The 18,234-nt window shown below is 42.5% G+C and overlaps 5 protein-coding genes across 6 annotated transcripts in view; 3 read left to right on the forward strand and 2 right to left on the reverse strand.

Moving 5' to 3' along the window:
• spin (lysolipid transporter protein spinster) overlaps positions 1–3,414 on the reverse strand; it is a 28,372-nt gene extending 24,958 nt beyond the window's left edge. The window contains exon 1 of one of the 2 annotated variants that reach the window (XM_087348987.1): positions 3,001–3,414. In XM_087348987.1, the coding sequence (XP_087205113.1) occupies positions 3,001–3,271 (271 nt within the window). In that variant the 5' untranslated portion in view covers positions 3,272–3,414. The remainder of the gene's footprint in view (positions 1–3,000) is intronic. The other variant, XM_087348986.1, reaches the window with a different exon arrangement.
• A 1,493-nt stretch (positions 3,415–4,907) lies between these two features.
• LOC110830881 (solute carrier family 35 member G1) lies at positions 4,908–7,185 on the forward strand. Its single transcript, XM_022066248.2, has 4 exons — positions 4,908–5,068; positions 5,763–6,213; positions 6,334–6,549; positions 6,630–7,185. Exons 1-4 carry the CDS (start codon positions 4,968–4,970, stop codon positions 7,113–7,115), a joined length of 1,254 nt encoding a protein of 417 aa, XP_021921940.1. The 5' UTR covers positions 4,908–4,967; the 3' UTR covers positions 7,116–7,185.
• Positions 7,186–8,923: 1,738 nt separating this feature from the next.
• On the forward strand, positions 8,924–11,385 carry geminin (geminin DNA replication inhibitor). The gene is made up of 5 exons (XM_022066253.2): positions 8,924–9,064; positions 9,187–9,305; positions 9,783–9,946; positions 10,320–10,492; positions 10,961–11,385. The coding sequence occupies exons 1-5, from the start codon at positions 9,035–9,037 to the stop codon at positions 11,024–11,026; spliced, it is 552 nt and encodes a 183-aa protein (XP_021921945.2). The 5' UTR covers positions 8,924–9,034; the 3' UTR covers positions 11,027–11,385.
• Positions 11,386–12,242: 857 nt separating this feature from the next.
• On the forward strand, positions 12,243–15,061 carry LOC110830884 (uncharacterized). The gene is made up of 6 exons (XM_022066252.2): positions 12,243–12,555; positions 12,726–12,813; positions 13,596–13,905; positions 13,997–14,105; positions 14,390–14,531; positions 14,641–15,061. Exons 1-6 carry the CDS (start codon positions 12,504–12,506, stop codon positions 14,786–14,788), a joined length of 849 nt encoding a protein of 282 aa, XP_021921944.2. The 5' UTR covers positions 12,243–12,503; the 3' UTR covers positions 14,789–15,061.
• LOC110830880 (potassium channel subfamily K member 18) overlaps positions 12,873–18,234 on the reverse strand; it is a 41,693-nt gene continuing 36,331 nt past the window's right edge. The window contains exon 4 of the mRNA XM_022066247.2: positions 12,873–18,100. Within this exon, the coding sequence (XP_021921939.1) occupies positions 18,097–18,100 (4 nt within the window). The 3' untranslated portion in view covers positions 12,873–18,096. The remainder of the gene's footprint in view (positions 18,101–18,234) is intronic.

An 18,234-nucleotide genomic window follows, 5' to 3' on the forward strand; every position in this document is an offset into this window, starting at 1 on the left:
GTACTTGCCCCAATCTCATTTTTTTATTTTCCGAGTGTAACAACAATTCGTCACAAAAAATCCACCAAGAGCCACGTCACCTCCCTAAAAAAAACCTGTTATTTATCTCGGCGCGTGAGAGAGAGAGTGGGGAGGGGGGGAGGGCACTGACGCAACATTCTGGGCGGACTGGCCCGGCGTCTACTATTGGCTGACGGCGCGATCATACGATGACGTAGCCGTGTCAGCTCACCTCAGGTGGAAAACGTATTACTCAAGAATGTTGACTGACGTCGGACGATGATGGCTTGCCACGCACGAGACCAGGCTCTGGTAGTCGCAATTCAAAATTTACCAAAAGCTAGGGCGAATAGGGGAGCACTGAGACTCCAGACACGGTGACTTCACGAGGTTTTCAAATTCTTGAGTCTTCGGTTGTTTCTAAAAGAGCGCTTTCGGTGTCTCTGGGCTGAAGGCGGGTGGGATGCCCCCCCCCCCCATAGACACATCACCTCTGCCTTTCAGCCTTTAGGATTCCCGGCTAAAATTGCGCATTTACGTCTGTGTTTATCCAGTGCTCAAATGTAGCTATAAATTGATACAGAAATGGCGTCACTGAACTGCATAATCATTAGATCACAGTTCTTTATACCCCCCGCAATAAAAAAAATGAATTTATCTCGAGGAAGAAAGGCATCACTGCGTTTTCCGCATAAGTTGTCAACTTTAGAATCTGATTTACTTTTCCGTGTGTTCAGCCACGAACAAACAGGAAATCGTTCGCATGAGGCGACTCTCACTTTCGTCAACCCTGTCCGTCCGTCCTCCGTATCATTACGGACATGCAATGTTGATTCTGGAGAGCTTACGTAAAACAATATATTCTAAGCGTTCCTTACTTCGCTGTGAGCAAGGTCATCAGTCATCATCCGATCTTCAGAAAAATACGGCCCCAAGCACAGATCACGTAAACCGGTGTTTATCGTCTGGATGTTTCTAAACGATAAGGAATGCATTCACTGTCAAAACGGAACACACTGAAAGAAGGCCGGGGAAGGAAAATGGGAGTGTCCTGATACATTTGACGAGACCCCGGCCAAGAGAAAACGCACCTAACAAAACCCATGAAACAGCGATGTACAAATGCAATGGCCACGTGTAGAGGATGTAAACAAAAGAATATCAAGTGAAAAGCAATACCTAATTATGCCAACTTCAGTCCCTGCCCCACACAACTGCATGCACGTTATGTTTCAGGAGCTGAAAGAAATGTCAGTAACCTGAACCGGCCGACTTATACAAAACAAGCGTTTCGTCGTCTTACAGTAACACTAGTCATTTTATCAGCCATGCATTCAACTCTGTTTACAGTGCAATAAAAGAAGGAAACTGCTATAAACAGACGTAAGCGACTCCACCCTCCATCAGGTGTTTTGCACTAAAAGAATACAGTAAACAACTATCAAGACTCCCATAAAGATTGTAGTTTTAAAAAAGTTGTAAAAGTGAAATCACAGATTGCGTCTTTAAAGGCATTTTGTTTCATGTGCCGCTCTTGACTAACGAAACCATTGTGGGGGTCCAGTCTGAAGCCTGAACACCGGCCTCAGGTTATCCGAAACACACACAATCACCAAACAGAAGGTTGGTTTCAACAAAAGCAATCTCACGCAACGACTGGCCACCCCTTGCCTAAAAGCATATATCCCTCTATTGTTGAAAACTGAGCTAGGCTGCTGCCTATTTGAACAGCTGCCAACATTAATCTCGATTACTGTTGCTTACTGCTCCCTTCTCACATGACCATTCAAATAAATAAATAAATAGCTGGGCACGCATTGCGTGAGTCATTACGAAAAACAACCAAGACGCATAAGAAACCTGAGGCTCTTCGGCTATTGTCGTCATTAGGTAAGTAAGCGTGCATACGCCTTAGTTGCGCGTATAGAGACAAACAATACCAGGAAAACAATCATTTTGTCATTGTATTGTAATCATGACTGTTCACAACAACTTGTGGCACAGAACATCGTGAAAAGAATGCTTTAAAATGGCTACAATGGCGTCGTCAGCATTTTTCCTTGCGAAGGGGGAGGGGTGTCACTAACTAAACCTTGGCCCCATAACCTGCAACCATGAATGGCTCTACAACGCCTAACACAATGCGAAAATTTCAGAAAAGATTTGAATTCTTCGGTGCCCTAGTGCCGGAAGTTCGAAAAAAATCTCTTAAAATAAGAAATAGTGTGACACTTGTAAAATTGAAAAAAATAATGAAAAGTTTCTATCAACGTAGTTATTAACATCTTGACTGAAGCATGAACAGTAAAACAATTTATAGGGCATTGACTTTCCGTCTACCAACTGCATCCCAGTTACAATTACCAATTTTTAATAAGAATTTACTGCAAAATGCTTTCAAAGGCAAATATCACATTTGTGTTCAACTTTAAAGCAAATACTGAAAGTTTGCACTTTGAGAGAAACGTTTAAGTAAACATACTGAGACTTTAAACTGCCATACACCACATTCTCAAAGTTCGGGCCTCACAATATAAGAAGCCTAAAAATGTGTTATTAATTTTAATGTGTATCTTTGTATACCAATCCTATTGTAATGCTTTCATCGACATGTTTCACGTTTATTTTTTGGTGTTCCCGTCACTCAGAATATTATTGTACATTTCAAATTCCCAATTTAGGAGCCTCCTAACAAAAATAACTTGGGGCATCAGAAAGTCCCGCCCTGCGCATTTTGCAGATTTTGGCGCTTGAAATAACCGCCAAAAAAAACCCACAATCAGAGAGATGGTGTCCAATTTCATAGTCTTTTTATAAAATCGCACTGTCAATGTCACGGGAACAACTTGTTAGCTCAATTCCATCAAAACGGGAATATTTCAGAACCTTAAGAAAGAAAGACTTACACTTCGAGCTTCGTTTGTCGGGCACCGAACTCGCTGCACGTGATCAATTTACCCATAACCTACATTCAACTACTGAAAATAGAAGTACCCTTACCTGCAATTGTAAATCTGTCCATATAGTTAATTAGGTTCACTAGGAACAATATTATGATGGTCAACCACTCTCTTATGGATATTCCGTAACCACACCTCCCTGTTCTATTACCGGCACCATCTGCTATAGACGTCAAAGACGGCACTGTTTTCAGACTATCACATTCACCATCTGACATTAATTCTTGATGAGAATTATTTGACGGTATATTCGTAGGCTCCATATTCAAAATTGTTAAAGAATGTCTTTTAACAAACTTTTGCGCTGGCATAGATGATAACACGCTCTAACACTGCCACATTCAACACAACCACACACAGTCTAACAACACACTGATACCACGTCCTCCATGACTAGCTGCTGCTCAGTTGGAAACTGTGTACAAGTCCACCAGGTTGCATCACCAATTCTATATCCGGTTCCTGCAACGACCCGACTCATGGCCTTTCACATTGAAACCATAGATAAAGCGAAAGCTTCACTTTTGTACATAGATAACTACTGAAACATCACGGACACAAAATGTCGACCACATTCCTTTAGCATGATAACCATTGTGACTACGTACATGATTCTCACAAATAAATCCAAACACATTAAATTACATTATTATAATTTCATAATAAGTTCATATATTCATAAACTTAACAGTAAAATATAATCTCAACGGCCAGATGGACGACCAGTAATCACGGCTACTAGTACAGCCATTCGGAGACGCAATAGCGATGTTGATGCCACCTAGTATGAACACTCACAATTCCCTCTGTTATAAGTACATGCCGCTATCTCGTGGTGACTTCACAAAACATTTATACACATCTATACAATTAAGTTTAAAGTATTTCAGTTTAAATTCGTACATGGAATTGTCAAATATCCCTCAGTTCGTGTCACACATATTTAATAATACGAATTAAACAATTAAGCACAGGTCTTTCGTATTGAGAAGCTGAAATTCCCCGTCAATTGTGTAACCTAAGGTTACTAAGGACCCTGCCCCGAATGTGTTCGAAGCGGTGCCTTCCATTCAGGGGTTGTTAATATAAATGTGTACGCACGTCTCATTCGTTCTGCATGCCTCGCCCATCTCGGTTATTTTCCTCACAGTGTACAGACTGAAAGCTGTCGAATGAGAAAATTATTAATAAATAACGCGTTTTAAGAGCACTGAGGATAACCACGGAAACCACCAGTCATTGTAGTCTGTCTCAGATACAGATGTGGCGTTCTTTACGGAACGGAAGAGTTCCTCAGTGAGGACGACAATCCTAAATAGGAAGCAGGACTTTCAAGGACGCGGACTGCGGTTATCCGGAGACGCAGATGCGTCACGTGACATCTGGACCATCCATGAATAATTAATGCGTGTAGTATTACCAACCCCTCGTCACACGAAACACGCGAAATTGTTTGTGGGCCACGTAAGAAGACTCGAATGCAATGATGACGAAGCTGGTCGCGTAGCACGCACGATATCCAAGTGATGAGTGGATTGAAGTGGCTCGGTATGGGGTCCAATTACGTGATGATGACACTTTTAAGTTCAATGAAGGGCTCAAAATTTCTTGTTCAGAAAAAAAAATTGAATATGTCGCAACATGGAATTGGTTCAAATAAGAAAATCATTTTTGAAGGTAGCGTCGTGACGTGACAGGGCGTGTAGCACGCATGAGGGAGATGAAAAACACTCACTTCGACGCACTTTTGGTGGAATCCTCGAAAGGAAAATAGATGCGGTCTCTTGTGGGCGACACGATAATGAATGGGGAAATTTCTTGACCGGCTGTGCGACTACCAGCTAATGTTTTCTGCTCCCAGTTCCCAGGAAGTTCGTCTCTTCTGTTCAGATCTGTTTTGAAGTACGCAACACGCAGGAGGATTAAGGCCGAGGCATGAGACAACGACCAGCTGTGGTAGGATTACAGTCGCTGCTCGGTTATCTTTAATCCCCCGTCCTGGCAGAAATGATTTCCTTTCAGTCGTGGGACGTTCTTCAGAAAGGTGGTCACCCCAGAGGACAGCCATTCCTAACTCTGCTCTACCGCTGGGACAACAGCTACTACGGGTAAGTGGGCCACGGACACAGAAAGGGGAATGTGGAGGCGTCTTTGTAAAACACGCGTAACACAGATTCCCCCGCGGAAGAATAAGGAAAAATAAATAAATAAAGATCGAAGCTGAAGTTTCATCATCATATATTACAAAAAAATTAACTCTTAGAATGTGAAAAGATGGGCGATACTCCGTCTTAAAAAACGCGAACACTAAGATGTGAAGAATTTTCAAAATATGGAACTGAACGTAAATGTGTTACGATGAATATGGACGCATTGCTTGGAAAACGTAATTGTAAAATGCCATTATGAGAAACAAGAGCGGATGCAAGGATCAGGAAGGCGTAGGAAGAGGTTCGTGGATAAAGTTTGGTTTAAACGGTCCTGGGACTGAATGGGGTGTACGATTTTATTATTCGGTTCCGAGCCTTACGATGCGCTTAGCACAGCGGTGTTGTAAAATTACTCGTCCTAGATACATAAAAATGTCCAGTAATTAACGTAGATTTTCTTGGGGTCTCTTAATCAGTCACAAAAAAAAAAGTTGGCACGTGGCGTACCGAAAACTTACAGCTTTGATTTTTGAGTGCGTCATCGATGCAGAGATTCAACGCGAAACGTCAGACCGGAAGACCAGAATGAAAACGTAGTGTGGCGTGAAGATTCATCTTAGGGAGGCAAGATGAAACTTTCGCTTGTTTTCAGCAACAAAATGCACGGAGAACTGCTCAAAAGTCGGGGCCCACCGCTAATCACGGCGGCGGTGGTTCCCACAGACCCCGAAAAGGGTGAAATGGAACCACTTCTGCAGCAAGAGGCTCGCTACTACCAGAACATTCCAGAGGTCGCCATAAACTTCAAGGTCCCGTGTCCAGCGCCTCCTCCACAGTCCGACCCCGAGAGATGGCAGCCGACTCTGACCAAGGACAAGCAGAGGGTTGAAGGGGCGAACTGGTTCGGCATCTTCCTCGCCTTCTTATCCGGGGGCTTCTTCACGCTCAGTTCTGCGGGCGTGAAGGCGCTGAAGAACGTGGACCCCATGGAACTGCTGGTCCTGAGGTCGCTGCTGCAGATAGCTGCAATGCTGCCCATCGCGATCAGCAAGGGGGAGAACATCCTCGGTCCGAAAGGACAACGCGGACTTCTGCAGTTGCAGGTACGTCGCATGCTGCCTGTACCGACCTCTAAAACCTCATCGTTATTCGTCCAGTACCTGTTACGGACGGCTCTTATGTCGAGTCGCCTTTCGTCAAATATATTTTCCTCATACGCACAGGGTATCGTCGGAGGCTCGACCCTGGTGCTTCTTTTCTTCACGTTCCGCCGCCTCCCGCTAGGAGACGCCACTACCATCATCTTCAGCTCCCCAGTCTTCGTCCTGATCATGTCCTTCCTGTTCCTGCGGGAGCCCTGCGGCTTCTTCAGGACTCTGATCGTGTGTCTCCTGCTGACGGGAGTCATCCTCATCTCGAAGCCGCCTTTCATCTTCCAGGTACGTGTGGCACAATCACTCGCGTGACATTTAGTTCAATCTGTGGCTGTCAATATCACGCGTCGTGCGTTGGTTTGCAGACGTTCGCCCAGCACTACGACGTGTTCGGTTACCTGAGCGCCTTCGGAGCGACCTTCTGCATGGCCCTCAACATCGTCGTCATGCGGAAATGCAAAGACGTGCACTTCTCCGTCGTGGTGCTTCACCTGTCCGTGTGGTCCCTCGCCCTGTCCGCCGCTGTCCTGGTCTCCCAGCATCAGCAACACGAGCTCCTGGCGACGATCGCGGCGCCGCGTGGCCTGCAAGAGTGGGGTCTCGCGGTGCTGGTCAGCTTCCTGGGTCTGTCCGGACAGGTGCTCGTGGCCAAGGCCCTCGCTAAAGAGGGGGCCGGCAGAGTGGCTGTGACCCGCTCGCTGGACATCGTCCTGGCCTTCCTCCTGCAAGTGTTCGTATTCGCCGAGGTCCCCGACGTGCTGAGCGTCTCGGGGGCGCTGCTGGTTCTGGTCAGCGTGCTGGCGATGGGCTTGGAGGAGCGTATACTCTACTGGGCCAGCCTTGTGCCTTGACGTCCCGTACGAAAATGGTTTAAAGATTTATCTTCGTCGGATACAATAAAGTCGCATGTACTGGACGCAACACGAATCTTTGATTTAATTCTCAATCAAAACTTCTTCATCTGCGAGGAACTTGGTTATTTATGTACACGCCACGAAATCTAAGAGCCTATGATGAGATCGGCGTGGGTGAAATAATAAATGCATACTGCCGAAACCTATTGGAAAACACCCATTTGGTAGACCAAGAAGGGGACTGAAGATAAACGCAACGTGGATCTTATCGAAAACAGGCTCTCGAGGTGGGAGGTGGATTAAACTGGCTCAATTAGCGGTGTTGAAACTTAGGATACTGCAACCGCGGTGTTAGTTAATAGTCTGAGACGACAAACTAAGCCTCTCCTTTTGTGGTAATTCAACACAAACACGCAGACTTCGCGTGTGACTTCGCCTTCTGTGGCAGCTGCAACCGCATCCAGACCACGGCGTGGCTGCCAAGGGGCAGTCAACGCCTGCTTCATCGTACGAAGTTCAGCCGGTTTAAACCCCTCCCCCAAATTTCACTGATATCGAACTGTGTCGTGTTAGCAGTTTCAGATAGCCTGCGGCCTCTTCCTTCCTGATCCGTACCCATTCATCATAGTCACGCTAAATAAAGTCAGTGTTGCAAAGAAACCCAAAACATTCCTGTGCATTGGCCCTTCGTAGTTTTAAGAAACCGGAGTCAACTATCAGCTTCGTAATGTAATCAAATGAATGGCTTTTTCTTGAGCAAAATACAATTCGATACACAGAATTTCAGTACAATTAATTGGTCTCTTGCCGAACTTGGACGTGACAGGAAGTAATGGCCTTCCGAAAACCACGTACAAGACGGCGCAACAACCTAATGGGCCTGAATTCTTTTTTTTGTTAAGGTAACCTTTTGTGTCATTTGAAATCAACACCGGTACAAACAGAGCCTACATGAACCATTTACAAGCACTAAAAATTACAAACATTTCGACGGTGCAAAAACTTGCATTTTCTTCCTGGCAAATTTGATGTGTTCGGTAACTGTGCCAGTGGAAACCAATGGCTAATTGCTAAGAAACTCTTTCTAACCTACAAAAAGACGTAAGACGAATACCAAGTATAGTTTACACACCTCCTGGAGCCATCTACTGGTGACAATAAGAAGCTATCAGCAAGCCTTACTCAGGGCAATTAAGGACGACAACTTCTCATTGCACAATTATTACGAAGTTAATTTCTAATCAAAATTTCAACTTACAGTTAAGAAAGTGGAGTACTGTAGTGGACACCGTTAACTATGCGAGCTGCAAAGGCTGACGAGTTGCTCCTGAAAAACGTGAAACACGGAAAATAACAAAAATTTTAATGTTTTTCGTCGCATCTCTTGAAAATATAAAGTAGTTTACCCATTAGTCCAAATTCAAACTATTCGTTACTCTCATTAATACAGATATAGAAAGTTTTGAAAACGGGTGTCGAACACAGGCTTGTGACGTAAATGTTTAGGGAGGACATATCAGTTTAGGTTAACTCTACTGTGAGAAGGGTCTATGGTCTACCCATGTTCACTAATATTCCTATTTGGTGTATGTACTCTCCCACCCTTCACGTTACACACTAATTTCCTGGCCGTAGACACAGACAAACCGTGAATACAACACTTACCAGATCTTCAATATAGTTGTAGTCAGAAAAACATATTGCTTCACCATTAAAAGAACCGCCATATAAATACTATTGACACCCAACTGTCGATAGAAACTATCACGACCCACTTTCGATACGTAACTATCGATACAATGTAACACGACCTCGCACGAACATCGATATTTAACAGCTGATAATTTGGCGCGTAGGGTGTATGCACGTAACAGCAAGGTTTGCTCCATCTTCAGCAGAGCTATTAACATTTAAAAATGAAACCCGAATGTTCAAGAGCTTCCAAGGTTTGAAGTTCAAATGCTTTAGCCCGATTGAGTTATATAATAGTATTTCATAATTGGATTCAGTAATAATGTTGTTTTTGTGTCAGTGTGTGTGTGTGGTGTATGGTTATGTTTGGTTTTAGGAAGGAAAAATTAGTAGAGTATCACTGCAAGTTCTTCAACCAGCGGCTGGTGACAAGGAAAATCTTGTTGGTGGAAGCAGGCAGACGGTTACAAATATGAAAGTTGGTGTGAAATTAGGGTAAGGTTTGGTACTTTCATTATTGTTTAATGTAGCTAGTGAAATGTACAGAGGATTATTTGGAAGTATTAACTCACATAACCTCATTCCATAAAAATTATAGCATTGACTGTTGTGTGACCAGTCAAATTAATATGCTAGTTAAGATGGAGCAGTGAGTATCTTAAAGACCAATACTTTTTATTTTCTAATGTTCTAACCATGAATGTGAAACCTTTGAATTGGGGACCATGATGCATATTTCAGTCTCTCCTACTAAAACTTATGCTACATGATGATAAAATTAAATCTTAGCTCATGTAGTTCATCATGATTCAGATAAAACAAATTGTTCCAGGTAAAAGTTTCATTAGGATATATCCAACATCATACAGCACAATGCCGCATGGACTGTACTCAAACTGAACACAGTATCATGCTTTCTGACCTGTAAATCATTATTATTCATTGTTATTATTATGTGTATTTTTATTACAGGGAAAAATGTGGGAAAAGTAAATCGGTCAATGAAAAGAATGTAGAACATACAATGTTGAAGGGGAGTTTGAAGAAGAAGAAGGTGAATGTAGCGCACAAATCAGTTCAGACCAATAAAGACGAGGAAAAACCACAGATTAATTCAGCGGACCTTATGTCAGATGGTATGCCCCAAAGGCCTTCAAGTAATAATGTTATTGTGACTGAATACTGATTGGTTTAATTTATTATTTTCACTTGTAATATAATTGTTGCAACTAATTGCATTTATTGGGTGTGGATTGCTGTCTCTAAAATATTCAGGTTAATTTTTTATATTTTTTGTGTGAAGTCGCATTTTCTTGACTTTTGCTGAAGACAGGAAGTACTGAACCTTATTTCTTGATATCTGTGACTGAATAAAATCTTTGCACAGAGAACTGAATAAATCATGAATTCATCAGCATGCAGCATTGGCTTTTCTTGAACTCGGTTATGACAAATGCTGTAACGTGACAATGTTAGCAGCATGCCTTGTGTTGTGTTCTTGTTCGACAGGACCTCCAAGTGAAAATTACTGGCAGTTACTGGCAGAGAAAAGGAGAATTGCACTTGAAGAGAGCTTGCAAGAAAACAAAACTTTGCATCAGAAATTGGAGATCCTTGTGGAGGAGAAACAGCTGACTGAACAGATGTTAGAAGAAAGCAGGAATCTCGTCGATGTGCTGAAAGTAGGCTCTCTCATTTGCCACAACTGACGTACAAATATTTTGTGTTTTGTGCACTTCAATCTTGCGATAAATGCAAGAAAATGGGCCCCAGAGCCGGTCTGGACGCAGAGGCTCACACCCCAGTCGTCCGTCCCATAGTCGGTCATTGTACTGGCTGAGTTACCCAGCCCACCTTGTAACTTTCACCATTAGTAATTTTAATTCAGTTTTATGGGGTTAGTTACTTATATTTGTCGTATAATAAAGGTGAGAACGCCTTTCATACGGTAATTTTTAAAAATTCATAAATACAGTCGAGTAATATATTTAAGTGATCATTAAATATTCAAAATATTTGTACCACTGACGAATTTTGTCGCGAGTCATGAATGTTTAATAAAATACCAAATTAACACTTCTGTACCACCGGTCAGCATCGAAATTAAGAAATTTGTTTATTTCTAGCTATGAAATCTCTTTTACTTCCAGGAAATTCTTGCTGCTGGTGAAAACGAAGAATCTCAAATTGACTCTGAAGGCGAATCCTCTTCATAATTAATTGATTGTGCGCAGTGAAGTGATATGGCCATGTCGGACGTGATGTGACGCTTGGTGGTACTTGTTTAAAAAATAAGTTGTTTGCACTGTTCCATATTTATGATTAATTACCTTTTACTGTGACATTAAAAGTTTTCATTGTGACATTTCTGATAAAAAAATTACTTTAGCATTGTTAACAGGTGATAACTGTGTAATTGCACCGATTTTGTAACATATGTAAGGCAAACTCGATAAATAACAACAATTTCAATGTGACCATGATTATGTAATGGAAATGAAATAAAAATCACCAAAGTCTCCACATTCAATAGAGAACTGGAGACTAGAGAACTTAAATTATTATTCAAAATTAAGACTGTTCTCATATTTATTTATATATGTTCTAATTTAGGACTTGTCTGGAATAAGTTCTCTTATATAGTCTCTCATGACGACCCTTTTTTTAATGTAAAACATTTCTTTGTTAAAATATGGCCGTCTTCTGAGTTGTAGCGCCGTGTAGTCTGGTAGAAGTTTATCGGCGTTTCAGAGGTTCTTGTTGGTAACTTCTACCAGACCACACGGCGCTACAACCTGGAAGACGGCCTGTGAGAACCACAAATCCTACTTCTTTGTTACATTAATTTAACCCCTTTGTTAGGAATAACAAAGATTCTTCCTGTAAATTAAATTTCCTTGGACACTGTAGGGGAGTGGCGCAGGACACAGTAAATGATCGTGATTTGATGGCACTGGATGCAGCTAAACAGGTATGTGTAATGGTTACCATGATATATTCTAAGAAACTAAAGTACAACAGGAATTGTATTATAATTACATTGTTACTCCCAATTAATGGACCTGTGGGGGTTTCTGGCTCCCACTCACTCGTCTAGGGTGCATACATCTTCAGCATGTAAGCATGACCATTATGGAAAATGTGTGTTATATGAACAATGTTATATGTTGTTTTAAACGGTTGACATCACTCATTTGAACATAAAATAGGTATGAGGATTCATTACAAACAGCAGTGAGATTTCTCTGCCTTCATTCCTCTTAAAATTGAGGGAATACAGTATTTAAATCTTACTATGTGGAGGAGCGAGCACTTACATACTCTGTGATGTGGACACCCTCTTAACACATCTAAAAATGGACTTGACATACACTTCACGAAAAGTTAAATGTATGGAAATAGCCTACTGAAGCTAACGTAAAAGCACTTACTTGTAATATTTTTTATCCCCTCTAAATCGGGTCGAAGTTAAAACGTAATGTGTACCGACTTGCGCCATGCTTTCCGAGCATTAAATATTTACGCCTAAACGGTCGTCATTTTTTTTATTATCGCTTTGTAGCAGTCATTTATTTCAATTAATAGAATCGAGATATCGTCAGTGCAGTGACTTCCGGTGGCAGTTTCAATTACGTGAATTTAGTTTTATGTACTGCTGTTTATAAATTGTTTATTTATTAGTTTAACTGCAGAATGAATAACAATTTTAAAATGAACAAGCTGAAACCACGTTTAGCAGCTGGAAGTAAGTTTCCAACACTCATAATACTGTTACAGTACTCTCTCACTATTTTAAGATGTACATTATACATTTATTACGTAGTAATTTCTCAGTATATGTCGTAGCCTGTATGGAGTAAGTGTATGTTGTGTAAATGCAGAATGAAACAGGAATTTTGTTACGTGTTTGGATAGGTCCTTACCAACGACCAAATCTGGGAGGTGTTGGACAAAATATGTACAATCCGTTCCAAAGCAATTCTACAATGGGAAATGCTATACGGTAAGAACGTTACATTTTTGCAGCTACAGATAATAATAACAATAACTGACGTAACCGGAAATATTTAAATAAAGATGCATAACCTAACAATAATTATTGTCGAATAAAATTCTCGTTTCATAGAATAATGTTTAACAATGTGAAAATACTTTTGAAGTTCATCATTTAAGTTGTGTGAATAAGGAGTTTTATGCAGAACAAATAATGTCTACTGTCATACTGGGTAGATTTTCGGTTCTGGGAATCATGTTATATTTAGGTTATGCAAATTAATAACATACAGCCATGGTTGGTCCCTCTACAGACCGGCTGTTATATTCGAACAATTAATTGTAAAGATGTGTCAGGAAAGGTGACTACAGCACTTAAAACCCATTACGTCCGCAAAACAGTCATATATTCCGGAATAAATGGTGCGGTAGATTTTTTGTGTCTCGTAATGGACAGACTTGCACTACTGATAAGTGATCAAACAGTGCCTCGTTCAATCCTAAGTTTCTCCTCTCTCTTTGTGGTGTCTTTACTCAGCTCTTGTCTGTTTAATCATAATAATGCAAACCTCTTTCAAGGAATTTTATGAACTCCAGCCAATTTTGAACACGCGAACCTGCCAGTGGGGAAAGGCTCGCTGAAGTTTTGTTTAGTCATCGCAGGATACAGAGGTCCAGATCTTGCGGTAGTAGGATGATGGGGGGGGGAGTCCGGTCGTCATGGCGAGGGCACGCACAGAAACTTGACGCACCGCCCCAGCTTCGCAACTAAACCAAATGTTTTGCGTTCAGGTTTCCGCCTTCCCAACAAATGATGCCGGCAATGACCCCGTACAGCAGCCGCACTCCTACGTACGGCTTCCCGTATTTCCAGGAAGTACCTTTCTGTTCGGAGCAGTGGAGTCCCACACCTCATGCAATGCAAGATTATGGGCCACCCACAGAAATAATTGAAGATACGACTTCAGACAAGGAAGATTCGAGCGGAAGTAAGGAGCTGAAGCCAACTCCGAGCACGTCGCTGTCGAAGACGTCCGACCGGCAGGTCCGGTTCAGCCTCTCAACAAATCAGAGCAGCAGCAAGATGACCGACCCAACAAAGGTTCGCAAACTGTGGTTCATGTTCTATTGACATGATTTTTGTTGCGTCTGACCGAAACGTTTCACTTGCCCTGTTCTGTATCTGTCTCAAGCGCTGGGAAGACGACCCCAGGCCATCGAGGGTGCTCACAGGACCAATAGACAAGATCATCAAATGGGAGAAGATGAGAGAGACCTGTGGCCTGCTATTTGAAGTCGTCGGTGGGTAAATCGAATTTCTGTTTTATATCTACTTCTTGTTCTAGCCACTGTACAACACAGTCACATACGGCGTGCGTCTTGAGGACGTAATGTGATGGTTCTTTTTAAGGCTGCACCTAAACGTCCGTGAGAATTTCTGGAAGGATTCGGAAAATTGTTATTAAGGTCAGAGGTCTGCAGAACGTAAAATCAGTTTCTGACGGCGTCAGGAGACGAACCAACGCGTGTCACTTTAATGAACGTACAAGTTTTGCAGCGAGTCACAGGTCAGGTCCTTGTTCCAGCGCCACTCGTGACGGTGAGGTCAGGAGGCTTCCGTTGCGAGAAGATGCTTTTGCTGAGAGACGAGGCCACCCCAGCGCTCCAGTGTCTCTTCTACACGATCGACCGACCTCTGCCCCCGTTGCAGAAGGGGCAATTAGTCAGGTGAGAGGATCCTTTCGAGAGCAATGCGGGAAATCGATTCGTCGTCGACTAGGCTGATTATACGTTTTAATTTTCGCAAATATTACTACGCTGCGCTGTTATGATGCAGATGTGTGGGCGAGATGGTGTCGAAGAACAAGTTGAAGGCGTACTCGGTGCGCGCTGCCACTGCTGGAGAGAAGGCAGGTCTGCAAAGACTCTTCTTCGCGTCCCAGCGCGCCGTGACTGCCCTGATGCTGGCCACTCCAGAGCCCTGAGGAGGAGTCTCTTCGCTTTTCGACTGTTCCTCGTTTCATTCCAGCTCTGTCCAGCTTTTCATTGCTAACAGTTCGATTTCTCTCCCTCGTTCCAGTACATTTTAAGATTCGTTGTAATAATATTGTTCGAATAATGTTTAGAGACGTTAATATAGCGTTTCGAATTGTAAATCGAAGTAGTGTTTTATGTCGACAATCGATTGCTTCTCTTTTTAATCGATTAAAGGAAAAGTTTAAATAACGTTGAGCACAATAAAGCAAATGTTTCTCATTCTTCTGATTATTTAATTCTAATTTTGTTACGTGCATCTGAACTTTACAAATGGAGGACAAAGTCTGAACAACGAACAGTTCCTTTGTTTCTTAGTTACCTTGTCAGTTCTACTACGGACAGAATTAAATTAAAATGGAACCCCGCTGTCCTGTTATAGTGGAAGTACGAGGATCTGACATCACGCAGCTTGAACCTGTCAGTAGCAACGAAACAGAATCCTACAAATGTCAAATGGGGAATCTGGATGACAAAAGGAAGGGGATTTTCAGGGAAAGTTTTATTCGGAAGCAACTGTTGGTAGCAGTTGGAGTGTAGAAAAGGTAAGACACCACTTGGAAAGAACTAGGCGTAGAAGGGGAGTTAATATTCACGTGACTTTGTGCACTGGGTTCATTTGACTCTGGAATCGGACGTACGGTTAACAGCATGAACTTTGGGGTTCCATAATAGGAAATTTTGACCAAAAACAGAGGATGCAGGAGAGGAATGCAAATTTGTACTCTCCACCAATTATCATTAGGATGGTCAAATGAAGCATCTGGACCATTATCATCGTCACAAAGATTACCTCCTCATCGTCGTAGGGCAGCGGACACGAATTGGTACAAAACAAGGAAGTCGACCGTGTTTATCGCGTCCATCTTCAGAGAAGAAGTGAAGTTTACCTTATTGCATTTCCATGGCTGATCTGTTCGACACGTGGGTCATGACAAAAATGATACCTCTCTTTATTGAAAGACATCGGGTCCAGAATTTCGAACTTTTGGAATCGAAAATGGGGGCATTGACGTACGTAAGCACCTCACGCATGCATTAAGATAAAACCTGGGTTCGTCCCGTTGAAAATGAGTTTTCGAACGGCATGTGATCATATATAGTCTGAGAGGAACATTCTATCTCCATCTTCAGGGCCGAAAATGGAAGCATTTACTTCCTCGGAAACTTTGGTGTCAGATATCAAATATGTCTGTGAGGACTTTGCTTCGATGAAATGAAGGGGCGAAATCGTCTGGCGGACACCTCTGAAAAGAATGTGATGGATTCAGCTGGCTCAGCATACGACGTAGTTCCGGTAGCGGGCTCTTGCAATGGGCCATCAGGTTCCATGAAGCGGGTAACGCGTCTTGGCCGGCTGAGCAACCATCAGGTTTCGAAGACCATCTGTGTTCCATGGTTTAGTAATGATTCCCGACTCCGAGCAGTTTCCTGACAGAAAGTCGGTGCTAAGACACGTATTTCAGGATTACGAACAAGGAATGGAGCGAACTCTTGTTTATTCATGACTTCCTCATTACGTAATTGCTATAGAAGTTCACGTTAAGACACGGCCTTCGCCCTGTTCCAGTGCCGGAACCAGATGACTCATCCCCTTTAAAACCACAATTTATTTCGGGCCAGCAAAGCAACTTTGAAAGTTGGTTATAAGATTTTTATATAATTATTCATATGGTGAAAGAAGAATATTTTAATATTAATTACGACTCGCTGTTCCCTGAAACTTAATTTGTGACCAGAGGTGGTCGGAAATTGGATTCAAGAGAAATTCGTTGTCAGTTTCACAGCGGCGGAGCTAACAATGGCTGTCTCCTCTTGGACACGGTCAGAAAACGTATTTAAAACACAGAATGTTTCAATACACCTTAATGGCGATTTAATATACAACTTGGGTGTTTCTGAGAAGCATCGCTTACGTCCTGAAAACGTCCAATCGACTCACCTGACAATGGCAGTTTGTCCTTCGCGTTTTCGAGAGTTTCAAACGGTTTATAAACTAGGAGTCTAGCATCGCCATGCGATAAGTTTCCCGCATAATTATATATATCTAAAGCTACGAAGGACGTTTCGGAGTCCGGATATTTCTTCTTCTGCGCAAATCGTTTGACAAAGACGTTTATACAAGGGAACACAAGAAAAAGTTTCATGTTTTGTTTCTGTGAGGTATGAAGAGCTTTTCTAGCAATGTGGGGAACTATGAAAACCCGAGTCGGATTTCGTTCGCAGTTTCTTCAGGTTTTAAAAGAAACTGCAGCTGAATTCCGGTCCTACAATGGAATAAATAACTCAAGTCGAATGGTAATAAAAACAAAACAGTAACAATGCGCTAACAGGTCTGCAGGTGCACCAACAATACATTGAAACTGAGGTCAGTGAGGAATTAAAAACAGCAACGTTGCTCTTTTGTTTAATGGAAGAATAATAAGAACATGGTCTGTGGTGAAACCTCGTTCTAACGCCCATCGACACAGGACGATTGATATGTCAGGCCCAAGAATTGAACCCAGGGCTTTGTGAACGTCAAATTGAGTTCTGCAATTTGTTTTTGTGCCGGAAGTCGTGACTCACACCAGCCACCGGCAGTTGTTTCTACACAAGCCGCGTTTTATTACCGCCACTGACAGCTTTGACAGTTGACAGACGCGTTCCGCTGACTTTGCGTCTCTGAGCTAAAAGATCATTCTAGAAGCGAGGAAGTCGGCGAAGGGACAGGACGTTCGCTTTGAATCTCGGTGGGTTCTTTTACAAGTATTATTGTGGTTTTCTCCGGCCACTCGGCGAGAGCTGCAGTCAGAATGAATATTTTAGGACACGCGGAAAGTCCTAGTGGCCCCACGGAGTGGAGTGGGGGCGGCAGATTCGGCTGGATGATCGTGCCCCACACGTGCGGACCCCCCACAGCTCAGAAATGCCAGGGCGTTTTCGGGTTCCCTGGGCTGAGAGAATAATTTTACTGACTTGTCCTGAGGGAGAGTTCATATGCTTATGCAGTCGTTAACTTTCGCTGGCTTTAAAATAATTTAAATTTTGTTTCCATTAATGATCGGAGTTTACATCGCAATATTCCTGTAATTTTTTTCGGCGAAACTTTATTATTATTTGTAGTTTCTTATCGATCGGTGCTTTATCGTACGATTACTTACATTTTCGTGTCGAAGAGATTCCGGGTTGACTATGTCGCTGGAGATGCCCGAAATTATTGGCCCAGATTTCGCGTTTCTCGTGCCAGAAGATTTTTGGACAAGTGTGATGGTGCGATTTATCTGGAAATATATTATTTGGATATTAAAATGAATTCAGCTGCGGAGTTCACTACGTAATGGACTGTGTCTTAATCTTATTTTAAGTAGAGTCGGCTATGGTTGGTTGATGCTGAGGGGTAGAACTGGGTGGAGGG

The sequence above is a fragment of the Zootermopsis nevadensis genome, unplaced genomic scaffold (assembly GCF_977971745.1).
Source record: "Zootermopsis nevadensis isolate Lab colony 2312 unplaced genomic scaffold, Znev_1.0 Znev_ptg000015l, whole genome shotgun sequence".
NCBI classification, from domain to species: domain Eukaryota; kingdom Metazoa; phylum Arthropoda; class Insecta; order Blattodea; family Termopsidae; genus Zootermopsis; species Zootermopsis nevadensis.